Source organism: Gymnoscopelus braueri (assembly GCF_963280865.1).
Source record: "Gymnoscopelus braueri genome assembly, chromosome: 16".
In the NCBI taxonomy this organism is placed as follows: Eukaryota; Metazoa; Chordata; class Actinopteri; order Myctophiformes; family Myctophidae; genus Gymnoscopelus; species Gymnoscopelus braueri.
The window spans coordinates 51,674,442-51,690,082 of NC_137616.1; the positions used below are offsets into that span (position 1 = coordinate 51,674,442).

Consider the following 15,641-nt stretch of genomic DNA (forward strand, 5'->3'; position numbering starts at 1 on the left):
GTGTTTCAGAGAGTGACATTCCCACAGAGAGAGGATCACCTGGAACAGTGATTGCAGGGATTCTTACACTGTGTGTGATCAGCGGCTTAGTGGGAAGAGGACTGGCAGTTTTAAACTTGAAGAAGAAGCATCCTGGTAAGTCTTGAACTGATTATTTATTTTAAATCTATATTTGATAAATCATCCATCTATTTATCTATAATGATAACAATGATAAATACATCTATGTATCTATAATGATAACAATGATAAACATATCTATGTATCTATAATGATAACAATGATAAATACATCTATGTATCTATAATGATAACAATGATAAATACATCTATTTATCTATAATGATAACAATGATAAATACATGTATGTATCTATAATGATAACAATGATAAATACATCTATGTATCTATAATGATAACAATGTGAAAGTGAAAATGTAAATGATTAATGTCTCCACACTGACTGATCACTGTCTCATATCTCTACGTGTACAGATCATGTCAAACCTTCTATATATTGATCAAACATGTGTTCATGTAGTAAATGTATATATAGTATTTGTAAGAGCATTACATAACATTATGTGCAACATACCTGTAATCTTTGTCCTCTGTAGATGTGAAACTGACTTGTGTGAAATGGACTCGTGATGAAGGTAAGATCAAATCCATGATGTACTGAGTTCCACTGCATGCAATCAACAGCTGTACTGCATCTGTCATTTTATTATGGTTAAATAAAATTAAGTCTAAATAATGATTAAATATATATTCATTTGCTCTATCCCTTAAGCAACATTTAATTAAATGTAATATTCATTAAGTGTTACCACACATACTGTCAGCTCCAGTCAACAGATTAAGTACAGATCAACACATGATTTTACGAGGGGGCACGGTGGTGCAGTCGGTAGCGGTGGCGCCTCACAGCTAGAAGGTCCTGGGTTCAATTCCCGCCGGGGACGCTGTGGACATTGGGGGCGTGTTCTCTCCTCCGCGTCATCAGCGCCCAAACCTTAGGTCCCCCTGGTCAGCCGGGGCGCCTGATGGAGGGGAAAGGAACTGGTTGGAATAACGTGTTCCTTCCACATGCTACGTCTAACTAGGGAAACTCCCCCCTCTCAGGTGATAAGAAGCGGCTTGCTAGCTCTCATGCATTGAAGGAGGCATGAGCTCGGCTCTAGGCTCTCCCTAGGCTGGCAGAGGGAGTGTAGCGCCCAGGATTACTTAGACAATTGGCACTGGGTGAAAAAATGGGTTACAAAATCGTGGGATAAAAAAAAAACATGATTTTACTCTAATGTGTTTCAGAGATGAATCCATTGGTGAATCCAGCAGACCAGCCCATGACGTATTCAGGTAGGTCTTCTGTTTTATTATCACTCTATATTCTGGGGTTGTCTCCACCAGGCTGAAGGCATGGCCGAGACCTTGTTTTGCACCCTGTTCGTCCCTCCGTCCACGTGTGTTGTGTCCGTCCGTCTGTGAACAGCTAATCTCCGGCACCGTTGGCCCGATCTATGTGAATCTGTGCTCACACACTCCCTGGATGCCAAAGCAGAACCTCCGCCCCAAATGTTTCACATGGGCCTGTTATAGCGCCACCAGGAATACTCCTACAGATTTTGTCCAAATGTCACGCAAATCTGTACAGATTATCTCTATAGTCATTAAAGGAGTACTTCACCCAAAAAAATACTTATTTTCTATCAATTACACACCCCATGAAGCCTTGAATTCGTAGAGATGTTTTTTTTTGTTTTTGACGCATTCCTGAGACAATAATTTGATGACGTGTCATCGGTCAGTAGGAGACTTGGTTTGAGAAAGAGACTCCTACTGGAGACTCTGTCGGTCAGGAAGTTATTGGCTTAGGAATGCGACAAAAGCTAAGAAAACTCCATGAATTCAAGACTTCATGGGGTGTGTAATAGATAGAAAACAAGTACTTTTTTAGGGTGAACTACTCCTTCAAACCAAACGGGTTTGTTCAATTTGTCATATTCCATCCTGATTGGCTAAGATTGGCTTCCAAAGTTTGCAGGTTGCTCCGTTTTGAACAAAATGCCTCAAATCATAAACGCAGCGTCTGACTGCCACAAAACTTTGCACACACATTCCCACTAGGCTGAGGAAGACATGCCACCCTTTTCACATTGTCCTTTTATAACACCACCAGGAGGCTGATTTTTGCTTAACATTCTTTTTCAAAACTCATCTCTATAGTCATGTGATCAAGACAGATCCGATTTTTTATATTCCATCCTGATTGGCGAATTCCGAACATTGCTGGCCCACAATAACCTGACCTGGTGGAGACCTGTTCTCCGAAGAGCACTTTCTCTAGTTCAGTTCTAATGTTGATGACCTGGGTGACAGAGTCTTTGTTATCGATGCAATGTGAGAGTGCGGTCTAGCCAATACCAACTCCAGACTCCTGAATCGTTGCCCTCCACACTCTATCTTGTTATCAAGGCCCCAGACTGTGGAACAGCCTGCCAGAGGACCTCATGTTAACTATAACTAACCCACTAATGTTTTTAAATCTCTTTTGAAAACCAACTGTGGAACACCTTTATTTTAACTATAGACTATAGAACAACCTTATGTTAACTATCAATGGTCCATATGTGACCTGTTAGTACTGTAGTCTGTAGGCGGACTCGTTCATATCAATCAATATACCCAGATGCCGACAAAAAGTCAAAACAGAACAAGGCTTTAAACTTCTCAAGCCGAAGGAGGCAACAAAGCTACAACCTAACAAGTCCAAAAGGAGTTAACTTAGGTTCAAAGCTTCTCAAGCTGATGAATACAGACGTCCTCCTACTAGTCAGACTTCAGGCCTTGTCTTCAAAAGGCTGAGGGAAGAGACCAAGAATGAAAGCAGGTCAGAAGAGGAACAGGTTCTCATACTAAAGATCTGCTGATCTGGAGAGTCTCAACTGATCTAGTACTGAAAGCACAGACATGAGCACTAGCTGTAGGAATATTATCACTGAGCACAGCGTTCAGTCACAGACAGTATTATTAGACAGATTCCCCCCGTGGAATGCAGCTCGTTTCTTAGTCACAAAATATCACCACTAATTTGACTGATAGTAGAAGAAAAAAAGGGGGGGGGGAATACATTGCTGAGTAGGCCTGTTGTTACACCAATATTTAACTAAATAAAATGAGTACAAAATACAATGGTAATTCTAGTGAGAGTGATAGCCTTCTATAACTTAGAGAACCTAAACATTAAATTATGCAATACCTAAACTTTCATCTGTTGCTATAACGTGATAACACACTTCAAATGATAAATTCATACATTACGGATGCCGTCATTGATGTCTTTCTTTCTTTCTTTCTTTCTTTCTTTCTTTCTTTATTTCTTTCTTCATTTATCAGATCTCATAACAAATGATGAAGACATTCGTATTGTGATGGTGGGGAAGACTGGAGCTGGAAAGAGTGCCACAGGAAACACCATCCTGGGTCCTGAAGCATTTAAATCCACGTTTTCACCTGATTCTGTGACATTGAGCTGTAATAAGGCCAGTGGTGTAGTGGCTGGTAGAATGGTTTTTGTTATTGACACTCCAGGCTTGTTTGACACTGAGTTCAGTTATATTGAAACCATTAACGAGATCAAAAACTGTATTACTTGTGCTGCTCCTGGTCCTCATGTGTTCCTGGCTGTGATCAAACTAGGGAGATACACAGATGAGGAGAGGAACGTTGTGGCAAAGATCCAGAAAGCATTTGGACAAAGTTCAGATAAATACACCATGGTTCTCTTCACTCATGGTGACAAGCTTGAAGGTTCAATTGAAGAATTTTTGAATGATTCTCCAGAACTACAAGAATTAATCAGCAAATATAGTGGTTTTTATCATGTTTTTAACAACGAAAGTAAGGATCCCTCTCAGGTCACTGAGCTGCTGGAGAAAATCAACCAGATGGTGGAGGAGAACGGTGGAAGCCACTACACCAACCAGATGTTCCAAGAAGAAGTAAGGAGACAAGGTGAGAGAAACAAGTCATTACTCATTAAGGTGAGCTGATAATGGAGGAGTAACTGGTGGGAGAGTCATACAGGGTAGGCCTCAGCATTTCATTTCATTCATATTTAATAGTTAACTATTTGATTTGATCCTACGATGCATCTTGATGCATCGAAGGATCAAATCATCATCCTGTTTGAGCCGGATTTCCAAACGTCACCGCAAAATGCAACTCATTGTGAGCTTGTAGGTCTGATATTTATAAAAAAGCGTGAATTAAAAAAAAATATGTGAATACTTTAACTTTGGTACTTTAGGCATTTTTGAATGCCAATACTTTTGTACATTTAGAGCTATCACACTTTAAAATCAGATGAAGATCTCACAGTCTTCTCAGGGTCAACATAACCCCACCCACCCACCCACACACCCACGCGGCCAGGGCAATTCATGAAATTGCCAAAGATGTCCTAAAATGTTACCCCCCCCCCCCCACACACACACACACACACAAACCACCACCCCCAAAGAACAAAAAAAAAATATGCAAATATCAAATAATTTCAAACTTTTAAACATTCTTTAAATTAGTGGAGATAGTTGACAACAAGCTCACAACATAAGATGTTATTAAACTATTTCTGTTATGTGTCATACAAAGAGGTGATCAGCAATGATTTAATACATTACTAATATTGTATAATATCAAATTGTCTCTCATGTTTCAGAGCTGAAAACATTGATGGATTCATTGAACCTGACTGCAGCATCTTCAGGTGAGTCTTTTGTTTATTGAATGAACTGATATTCAGTCAGACTTAGAATAAACATTACTGTTTACTAGTGCAGGCCCATGTTTGGGTTACTACACAATTAGTTGTGCTGATGGTATTGTGTAGTTAATGTTGTGTTTTTGTTTCTATGTTGTGATGGTATTGTGTAGTCGTGTTAATGTTGTGTATTTGTGTCGATGTTGTGATGGTATTGTGTAGTTGTGTTAATGTTGTGTATTTGTTGTTCATGATGTGTGTAGTTGTGGAGCGTAGTCCAGGGTGTTTTAGAGAAGAGAGAAGAGTCTAGGACGTGTGGAGCGTTGTCCAGGATTTGTTAGGGAAGGGAGAAGAGTCTAGGACATGTGGAGCGTTGCCCAGGGTGTTTTAGAGAAGAGAGAAGAGTTCAGGACGTATGGAGCGATGTCCAGGGTGTTTTATAGAAGAGAGAAGAGTCTGGGACATGTGGAGCGTTGTCCAGGGTGTTTTAGAGAAGAGAAAAGAGTCTAGGACGTGTGGAGCGTTGCCCAGGGTGTTTTATAGAAGAGAGAAGAGTCTAGGACGTGTGGAGCGTTGTCCAGGGTGTTTTAGAGAAGAGAGAAGAGTCCAGGACGTATGGAGCGATGTCCAGGGTGTTTTATAGAAGAGAGAAGAGTCTAGGATGTGTGGAGCGTTTTCCAGGGTGTTCTAGAGAAGAGAGAAGAGTCTGGGACATGTGGAGCGTTGTCCAGGGTGTTTTAGAGAAGAGAGAAGAGTCTGGGACATGTGGAGCGTTGTCCAGGGTGTTTTAGAGAAGAGAAAAGAGTCTAGGACGTGTGGAGCGTTGTCCAGGGTGTTTTAGGAAAGAGAGAAGAGTCTAGGACATGTGGAGTGTTGTCCAGGGTGTTTTAGAGAAGAGAGAAGAGTCTAGGACATGTGGAGTGTTGTCCAGGGTGTTTTAGAGAAGAGAGAAGAGTCTAGGACATGTGGAGCGTTGTCCAGGGTGTTTTAGAGAAGAGAGTAGAGTCTAGGACGTGTGGAGCGTAGTCCAGTGTGTTTTAGAGAAGAGAGAAGAGTCTAGGACGTGTGGAGCGTTGTCCAGGGTGTTTTAGAGAAGAGAGAAGAGTCTAGGACGTGTGGAGCGTTGTCCAGGGTGTTTTAGAGAAGAGAGTAGAGTCTAGGACGTGTGGAGCGTTGTCCAGTGTGTTTTAGAGAAGAGAGAAGAGTCTAGGACGTGTGGAGCGTTGTCCAGGGTGTTTTAGAGAAGAGAGAAGAGTCTGGGACATGTGGAGCGTTGTCCAGGGTGTTTTAGAGAAGAGAGAAGAGTCTGGGACATGTGGAGCGTTGTCCAGGGTGTTTTAGAGAAGAGAGAAGAGTCTAGGACGTATGGAGCGATGTCCAGGGTGTTTTAGAGAAGAGAGAAGAGTCTAGGACGTATGGAGCGATGTCCAGGGTGTTTTAGAGAAGAGAGAAGAGTCTAGGACAGGGGTGTCAGTCTCACTTTGGGTTGAGGGCCACATTGGTCCAACGGTGGCTTGAGGTGGGCAGCCACCACGGGCACACACATACCACCTGTTATTTTATTGTGTGTGTGTGTGTGTGTATGTGTATATATATATATATATACATATATATATATATATATATATATATTATATATATATATATATATATATATTGTCCAGGTTGTCCAGGGTGTTTTAGGGAAGGGAGAAGAGTCTTAGACATACTGTAAGGTTAAGGTACAGTTAGACATAAGGTGCATCAACATAGCAGCAGGGATGTACTGTTCATGATATATCAGCATTAAATCATTCTTACATTTATTTTGTTTTTGTTAAATTTCATATCACCACATGATGACCCAACAACATCTTGCCTGAAACAGATGCAGAAAAAGGTGAGCTGTTTCTATTTCAGTTCAATACTTGAGGTAACCAGTGAGTATGTTGTTACCTTATGTGTGGATGTAGAGATGCAGAGAGCTTTATTTATCTCAACCACTCTTCTTTTCTCTTCCTAACAGAACATTTTGTGATGCAGCACAGGACACAGTTGATTCAAGACGTTCCACCTTCCACAGTCATGTCTATGGTATACAGTCTAGGAACCAGGGTCCATCCTGAGCTCTATGCTGAGATTCAAGCTGCAGAGACGAGCGACCAGATGAAGACACTGTACACATCACTGCTAGACCCTGGAGAAACATCTGTTAGAGCAGCCTTTTACAATGCTCTAACACAACACCTCTGTGGTAAGATCCACATGTATTACTCAATGACTTGATTTATTTTAAGGACATTTTTTATTTATTTATTTTTCAAAACGTATCACTTTAATTTAAAAGAATAAACACAATAACCTAAATATAATTTGTAGTAGCATTCGTACACATTTGTGAGACTTCAAAAGATAAAATAGCTTATAAATAATGGAATTCTGAAACACTTTTAGTGATTATTTTTATTCTTATTTGAACCATTTAAAGGAGTCTGGTGGTGTGAAATCACAGAAACAAAACGTAAGCCTCATAATTGCCTACGTCAGCTTTTTGGTCAAATTGACATTTCTGCCTAAAGGTCCTTACACACCGGGGGCGATTTTTTCATGTGAATAATACGGTTTTTTTTTAAACCTTATCAGTCAGTGCAAGCTTCCACATCAGTTTCTCGGAGTGAAAATCACCGGTGTGTAATGACCTTTACTCTACTCTCCTAACACTGCTGCTTCATGGAGCCTTATTGCCTTATTGGTCAGCACATAGGCAATAAGGCAGGATGTGTTAGGAGAGTAGAGTTAGGCAGATATAAATAAATGCAGATAAACATGACTTAGGACAAATGTGTGTTTTTTTCTCATGATTACCCAAGTCACCTAGATGATGGTGTGTGTGTGTGTGTGTGTGTGTGTGTGTGTGTGTGTGTGTGTGTGTGTGTGTGTGTGTGTGTGTGTGTGTGTGTGTGTGTGTGTGTGTGTGTGTGTGTGTGTGTGTGTGTGTGTGTTAGGGCTTTCACGAACTAGTACCACTAGTCGACCTTTTTGCTACTGGTCGAATAGTTGATTTATAGTTGTTTTAATGTCATAGTAATGGCCCATTACTATTATTATTATCCTCATGACTTTATTTTTCATCAAAAGTGGTTCAAAAGTATGCCCAACTAGAAAAAGTGCTCCTCGGAGCACAGGTCTCCGCCAGGTCAGGTAGGTTATTGTGGCCTCCTGGCGGCGCTATGATAGGCCAATGTTTAAAGGGTACCATTTGTTCTTAGGCCTTGCACGGCAATCGGACACTGCATTCATGGTTTGAGGCATTTTGTGCATTATTTTTTTGCTAAATTAGACCTGCTGGTGGCGCTATAACAGGCCAATGTTAAAAGGGTGGCATTTGTTCCTCAACATAGTGTGAATGTGCGTGCAAAGTTTGACCGCAATCTGACGGTGCGTTCATGATTTGCGGAATTTTGTTCAAAACAAGCCACTACTGCAAACTTTAGATGTCAATCTTAGCCAATGAGGATGGAATATGAAAAATCAAACACATCTTGATCACATGACTATGGAGATCATGTGTACCGATTTGCGTGAAATTTGAAGGAGTAATATAAAGAAATGTGTTTTACATAAGTCGGCCTCCTGGTGGCGCTATAAAAGGCAGATGGGAAAATGCAGGGCAAAGGTTTTTCCTTGACCTCTAGGGAGTGCGCATACAAAGTTTTACACAGATCGGTGCAGTTATAGGTAAAAACATGAATCGGCCTGTTATAGCGCCACCATGAGGCTGATTTGAAAATGTTCAAGTGGAATTTCTTTCTCGGCATAGTGGAAATATGCGTGCAAAATTTCACCGAAATTCCATGCTGTGTTCATGATTTGAGGCATTTTGTTGAAAATGGAGCACTCCTGCAAACTTTGGAAGCCATTTTTAGCCAATCAGGATGGAATATGAAAAATCTGAAATATAAGTTTTGTTTAATGACTATAGAGATACTGTGTACCGATTTGCGAGATTTTTGGACAAAATCTGTAGGAGTACTGTCAAAAAATATGTTTCGCACAAATCGGCCTCCTGGTGGCGCTATAAAAGGCCCATGTGAAAAATTTGGGGCAGAAGTTCGGAATTGGCATCCAGGGAGTGTGTGTGCACAGTTTCGCTGCGATCAAGCCAACGGTGGCGGAGATTAGCTGGTGACAGACGGACACACACACACACGGACACACACACACACGGACACACGGACGGACGGACGGAGGGTAAAACATACTCTCTCGCCATGCCTTTCGGCCTGGCGGAGACAATAATAGCCTATTATTGGGCAATGGGGATCCTTGGAGACGCTGCTGTGGTGCTGTGCTGCTGTGCCAGAAGCACTTCCCTTAAAACGGCATAAAAATAAAGGCTGGAGGATAATAATAATAGTAACTAGATGTCTAGACATCTAGGCTCAATCCGAGGTTGGTCCAGACAGAGTCCAAAACTCATCATCGTCCCAAAACATTTCGACTGTCATCCCTTCTAAATAGTCAATTTCCTCCTCAACCTTCAATGGTGTGGTTGGAAGATTAACATAATCTTTATCCTTGTCCACCTTGTATTGTTCAATTCTTCTCTTTCTACCTGGCTGGCATTTGCATTTGCGTGGCTCAAAGTCAAGACACTATTGCAGCGCTCTAATTCATCATAGTCCTCGGTAGGGCTGGGTGCGGTAACCGCAATACCGCCATACCACGGTACGGTATACCGCACCGCACGTCAGGTTCATTACCGCGAAAAAAAAAAAAAAAAGAGAGCAGATTTCCGGCAGCCGAGACCAATCGATTGACGGCATTCACGGCACTGACGCAAAAAATACGACGGTTTCATTTCTTTCATAACAAACGGGGATAGATTCCCTACTTTACTTAATCCTAATAGTTTTTATCTGAGATACGGCAATAATCTTTGACGGATTACTAACGTCATGGTCATGGAATATAAACATTAGGAACGATGCCACGGCCAGTCGGCCACGCAGACTGGTTAACTACGAGAGATGAGAGAAAACATCATCCAGGTATCTCTCTCTTTTACTTGTAACAGAGTAATTTCATATTTCAGTATTGATACTTTTACTTAAGTACAAGATTTTAGTACTTTTTCCACCACTGCTTAAGAGCAAAACGTATTTTTGTTCCGCTTACTTCAGACAATGCAGCAGCATAGGTGATGATCATAATAATAATAATGACGACGGTGCAAAAGCCACCGTCGGTAACGGCGCGGTAACGATAACGGCGCGGTAACGGTACGGTAACGGCGCGGTAACGGTAACGGCGCGGTAATGCTCTTTAATGTTCTTTAAAATTGGCTGCGGTATTACAAAAAAAAATGTGCGCGTGTGCACGTACCGTCTCATGCACGCGCGCTTCGCGCGTGTGCATGAGGCGGTACATACCGCCGTACCGTAACGGGGACTAAATACCGCGGAAAATAAAAATCCATACCGCCCCAGCCCTAGTCCTCGGACATTTCAGTCATCAGGTCATCCCTTCTAAATAGTCAATTTCCTCCTCGTGCTTTAGTGGTGTGTCTAACAGATTCAAATCATCATCCTCTTTATCCTTGCCCACATTGTATTGTTCAAGTTCTTCCCTATTTACTTGGCTGGTGTCTTCTTGGCTCAAAGTTAAGACACCATCGCTATTGCACCGTCGTTTAAACTCCTCATCGTTCCTAAACATTTCGACTGTTATCCCTTCTAAATAGTCAATTTCCTTCTCGTTCTGTAATGGTGTTCCTACAATATTGACATCATCATCGTTTTATCCCATGCCCACCTTGTATTGTTCCACTTCTCTGTCTACCTGGTTGGCGTTTTCGTGGCTCAAAGTCAACAAACCATTACCATCGTACCATCCCTCAAATGATCAAGGCTGAAGCCAGCATCTCCATGTGGTAATATCAAGGGATAGGCTGCTGGGTCATGCATAGGGTGGAGTTCATGAATCTGTGTAGTCTCTCTGTGGTTAGGTGCATCAATTGTTGTTCTGTACAGTACAATGTCCCTATGCTCTATCTGATCTCCTGGTGCCACAATAACCACATCAGGGACATAAGGTGACGTGTCTTTGCCCCCTGTGAGCTTTTAGCTTTGAACACTATTTTGAGTTCCCGAATTGGGTTTGCATTGAAGATGTCAGCACCGGTTTGAAAGGACTTTACTAAACGATTGGCTGTCTTTAACTCATCTTGAATCAAGGTCAATGTGTCTTTCATAATAAGTTTGTCTCCTTTTGCTTGATGAAGGCGGTTCTTAATTCCATTATCTTGATCAAAGACAAAGATTTGTGAGAATTTGGGCTTCTTTGTGCTGTCAGGAAAGATTGCAGATGGAGTAATGTGGTACATCTGGCCACTCATCTTGAATGTCTTTGGTCCTTGTCCTTTGAACTCCACTATCTTACCAGTGACGTTCTTGGAAGCCATTGATACTAAACCAGAATTATACCATTATACTGCCTGATGTTGTCCATGAATTGCCTGGATTGGAGAGAGTCCCTGTCAAACAGAGATTGTAGTTAAGGAGGGGGGTCCATGAATGGCTGGAGTTGGATCTTTCCATACTGGCAACAGTCACGGAAGGACTTCTTACCAACAGGACCTTTTGATGTTTCCCAAGGGAACATGACAGCATGGCATGAATTGCAGACGCTATCCATAGTTGGTGTGTGAAAGTCAACTATTTGTGTGGGTTGGTGTGGAGGTGTCCATGCTCTCCTGAAGTTTCTGCCCTGTTTTTTGTGGTCCTTTTACGCTTTACTCTCTTGCTTTTACAGCGTGTTGCGTAGATGTTCTCCTGCACGAAGCAAGCGCTTGCGCTTGGCGTCTCGTGTCCGACGGCCCAGAGATTTTATTTTCCGTGGCATGGCTCTGTAAGAGATATTTATGAACCAGGACGGCGACCTTTGCTGGCCTAGTCACTCTGCACACACTTCATGCAAAGTCCGGCCCCTCTGGCCTCTCCTCTCCTCTCCTCTCCTCTCCTCTCCTCTCCTCTCCTCTCCTCTCCTCTCCTCTCCTCTCCTCCCTCCCCGCTTTGCTTTGCGGCCCTAACCTCTAGGCCCAACATCCCATCCTCCCAACCTCGGTCATGTGATAAAGAGGTCAGACTTCCTGTATCTGGTTGCTATGGCAACCTGCCAGATCAGGCTGAGGGTCTGATAGGCAAATCAGAGAATCAATCAAGCCGAGAGTCTGATCACTGATGGAGGTGGGGTAAGATGTCTAAAACATAGCCATAGCTCTGATCAACAGTCTGTGGCGGGTCTTGGAGGCATGTGGAGTGATCCTGTGCTTGCGAATCCCGGACGAACTTTCTGAGCTTTTGTCAATTATAGTAGTAAGATAAGATATAGTAATAGGATGGCATTAAAACAATGGCAATTTTTCATGTAAATTTCGACTAGTCGACTAGTCGACTACCACTGGGTCAAATTAGTCGACCAGTAAAAATCTCTAGTCGTGAAAGCCCTTGTGTGTGTGTGTGTGTGTGTGTGTGTGTGTGTGTGTGTCTGTGTGTGTCTGTGCGTGTGTGTGCGTGCGTGCGTGCGTGCGTGCGTGCGTGCGTGCGTGCGTGCGTGCGTGCGTGCGTGCGTGCCCGTGCGATGAGTGACATCAGTGGTGTGAACAGAGATATGTGGGTGTTGGTGACAAACTGACAGTTGAATAAAATCATGTGACTAATAAATAAAGTTTGTAGTTAGAAGAAGTTAAACTTCTGTGTCAATATTTCGTTTTCATTTTCATTTTAAACACTGTAATTTATTTGTATTCTGTTTTTTCATTGTGTTTTTTATTTTGTTTTGTTAATTCTAACATTTATTTTCTTTTTGTTCTTTTTTATAAAAAACACATGATGACAGAACCTAAGCTGACCCAGGTAAGAGTTATAGTTGTCACAGTGTAACACTGTCTAGTGATGATGATGATGATGATGATGATGATGGCTTGACGTCAGTAGAAATTAGTATTTGTACACTCTGAGAGTTAAATAAGCACTGAGCATGTTACAGTATAGATTGGGGTCCCAGAGATTTAAATAAATCATATCAAATGGGGGTCCATGGTCTAATGTATATCCAACTGGGGGTCCTTGAAATGCACAACGTTGAGAATCACTGAGTAAGAGTAATAAGTAAGAGTAAATGATGATTATAACACCTTAACCTATAATATCATTGATTTAAAGGCTCGTATTAAAGAACTGGAAGAACCTGCTTTGGCTCAGCTGCTGAAGACACTCGGTCAAGAGATGAAGAAGCTGAGAGATGTTGAGATGAAGATGATCCAGAAATATGCAGTGGATGTGACTCTGGACCCTGATACAGCATATCCCAAACTCATCCTGTCTGAGGATGGAAAACAAGTGAGTCATGGAGACATATGGAAGAATCTCCCAGACAACACAGAGAGATTATCTGCAATAGTCGATGTCTTAGGAAAACAAAGCTTCTCCTCAGGAAGGTTTTACTATGAGGTTCAGGTTAAAGGGAAGACTGAGTGGGATCTAGGAGTTGCCAGAGAGTCCATCAACAGGAAGGGATACATCACACTGAACCCCAACAATGGTTACTGGACTATAGGGTTGTGGATTAGAAATGAGTACAAGGCTCATGCTGGCCCTCCTGTCCTCCTCCCTGTAAGAGAGGAGGTCCAGAAAGTGGGAGTGTTTGTGGATTATGAGGAGGGTCTGGTCTCCTTTTATGATGTGGAGGCCAGAGTTCATCTCTACTCTTTCACTGGCTGCACCTTCACTGAGAAACTATATCCATACTTCAGTCCTGCTCTTAATGATGATGGTAGAAACTCTGCTCCTCTGATCATCTCTCCTGTCTGAATGAATCATTTGTATTTTATTTCATTTTTGGCTAATATTTATATTGCATAATTATGATTGTATTTGTTATTTTGTTTGTTTTTTGTCACTCACCACAGATCATATCAGGAACATCATACACATATTGTATAAACATACGCTGGCTTCCTAACATACACATATACACAACATAAACACAGTGTGTGTGTGTGTGTGTGTGTGTGTGTGTGTGTGTGTGTGTGTGTAAGCATGAAGCAAGTTGCTGTTGTCGGGTAGAAACCTTGCATATACAAAACCGTTCCTTTTTTATTTAAAAAAAAATGGAAATAAAAAAATATATATATTAATATATATATATATTAAATATATATATTAATATATATATTAATATATAGTACAAGCTCATCACATGACGGATGTCAAATTGTATTCAACATAAAAGTGGACGTAGCTTAAAGGATGGAAACAAGCATAACCTGTAACTGTACCTTCATCTAATAATGTTGTTAATAAATGATTTAATCAATCAATCAATGTGATGTATTTGTATTGTATATACTATAGACTATATTCAACATTAATATAATGCTATACTATCACATTCTGTCAGAAGTTCTCTGTATTCCTCATTGGGTGGTAGTGGTGGGGGGGGCGCATCAGGTAAAAGCCGGTATTACACTCGATGTAAACAGGATGTAAACGAGGAAAATAAATGACTTTAAGGCAGAGATGGGATTAAAACACATCTATTGATAAATACATGTTCTGAATGTAGAGTTAACACCTGTGGTTACAGGATCAGCACTGTATGGTTTTGTCAGTGGTGGAAAAAGTACTCAAATGTTTTACTTAATTGAAAGTATCAATACTGCAATGTAGAAATACTCTGTTACAAGTAAAAGTCCGGGATTAAACATTTACGGTACAAGTACAAAAGTATTGGCATCAAAATGCACTTAATTATGCAGAATGTCTCATTCACTCATTCACCTTTTCAAAATATATACAAATCTTTGTAAAATATCTTCTGAGGTGATACTCAGTCTAAAAAGGTTGAGAACCACTGCTCTGCTGTATTACATTTCAAGAGGTGGGTCTACTTGCATGCAGTGGTGTAAAGTAACTAAGTACATTTACTTAAGTACTGTACTTAAGTACAATTTTGAGGTATTTGTACTTTACTTGAGTATTTCCAATTTACAATACTTTTACTTCTACTCCACTACGTCTCAGAGGCAAATATTGTACTTTTACTCCACTACAATTATTTGATAACTTGAGTTACTAGTTACCTCTGCAGATATAAATGAATACATTATAAAACATACATTAACCACTTTAGCCCTATTTTAGACCTAGGCTATTTGAAAATAGCTGATCTACAAGCTCACAACGCGTCGCATCGCGACGCGTTGTGAGCTTGTAGATCTGCTATTTTGAAATATTTTAGTACTTTTGGTACTTTAAGTACATTTTGATGGCAATACTTTTTTACTTTTACTCAAGTAAATTTTGAATTCTGGACTTTTACTTGTAAGGGTGCGCTCAGTGGTGGCTTATCCAACGGGCTTGAGGTGCTGAAGCACAGGGCACCAACCTTGAGGGGGGGGGGGGGCACCAAACGGCGTGAAAAAAAAAAAAAAACGGCGAAAAACGCTGAAATTTACGCGCACCAGTGACGCACCTGTCACTCACTTTCAGGACCCTCCCCGTAGCCAGTGGCGTCCCCTAAAAATAAAGTAAAAGACTGAAAAACAGGCAGTGAAAAAAAAATCCAAAGACAATAGTGGCCGTCGGACCTCCTCGTCCATTCACGCGGGCAGGCAGCCAATCACTACCGTATCCATTCAGCAGAGCGACGTCGCCTATAGTGATGCAAATGTATGCCTTTATCTTCATGGGGTGCCAGGAGTGGGGGTCTGGGCCATCACCTGTACTCACCTGGCATAAAAGGGGCTCTGAGTCTGAGAGCAGCTTGAGCCATTAAACTACAACATGAAGAGACCACCGCTGAATAATTGATTGATGATTATACTTGCATATTGTTTT

General features: G+C 41.3%; 2 protein-coding genes across 2 annotated transcripts in view; both read left to right on the plus strand.

Annotated features, from left to right (window-relative positions):
- LOC308103892 (GTPase IMAP family member 9-like) overlaps positions 1–11,653 on the plus strand; it is a gene marked incomplete at its 3' end in the record, with an annotated part of 35,506 nt that extends 23,853 nt beyond the window's left edge. Inside the window, exons 2-6 of the mRNA XM_080454101.1 lie at positions 1,125–1,358; positions 3,396–4,013; positions 4,720–4,767; positions 6,767–6,917; positions 11,554–11,653. Of these exons, the coding sequence (XP_080310227.1) occupies positions 1,313–1,358; positions 3,396–4,013; positions 4,720–4,767; positions 6,767–6,917; positions 11,554–11,653 (963 nt within the window). The 5' untranslated portion in view covers positions 1,125–1,312. The remainder of the gene's footprint in view (positions 1–1,124; positions 1,359–3,395; positions 4,014–4,719; positions 4,768–6,766; positions 6,918–11,553) is intronic.
- The window catches only part of LOC308102531 (uncharacterized protein), a gene marked incomplete at its 5' end in the record, with an annotated part of 46,264 nt that extends 32,251 nt beyond the window's left edge, over positions 1–14,013 (plus strand). The window contains one exon of the mRNA XM_080452279.1: positions 12,966–14,013. Coding sequence (XP_080308405.1) covers positions 12,966–13,613 — 648 coding nt within the window. The 3' untranslated portion in view covers positions 13,614–14,013. The remainder of the gene's footprint in view (positions 1–12,965) is intronic.
- Positions 14,014–15,641: the final 1,628 nt, after the last annotated feature.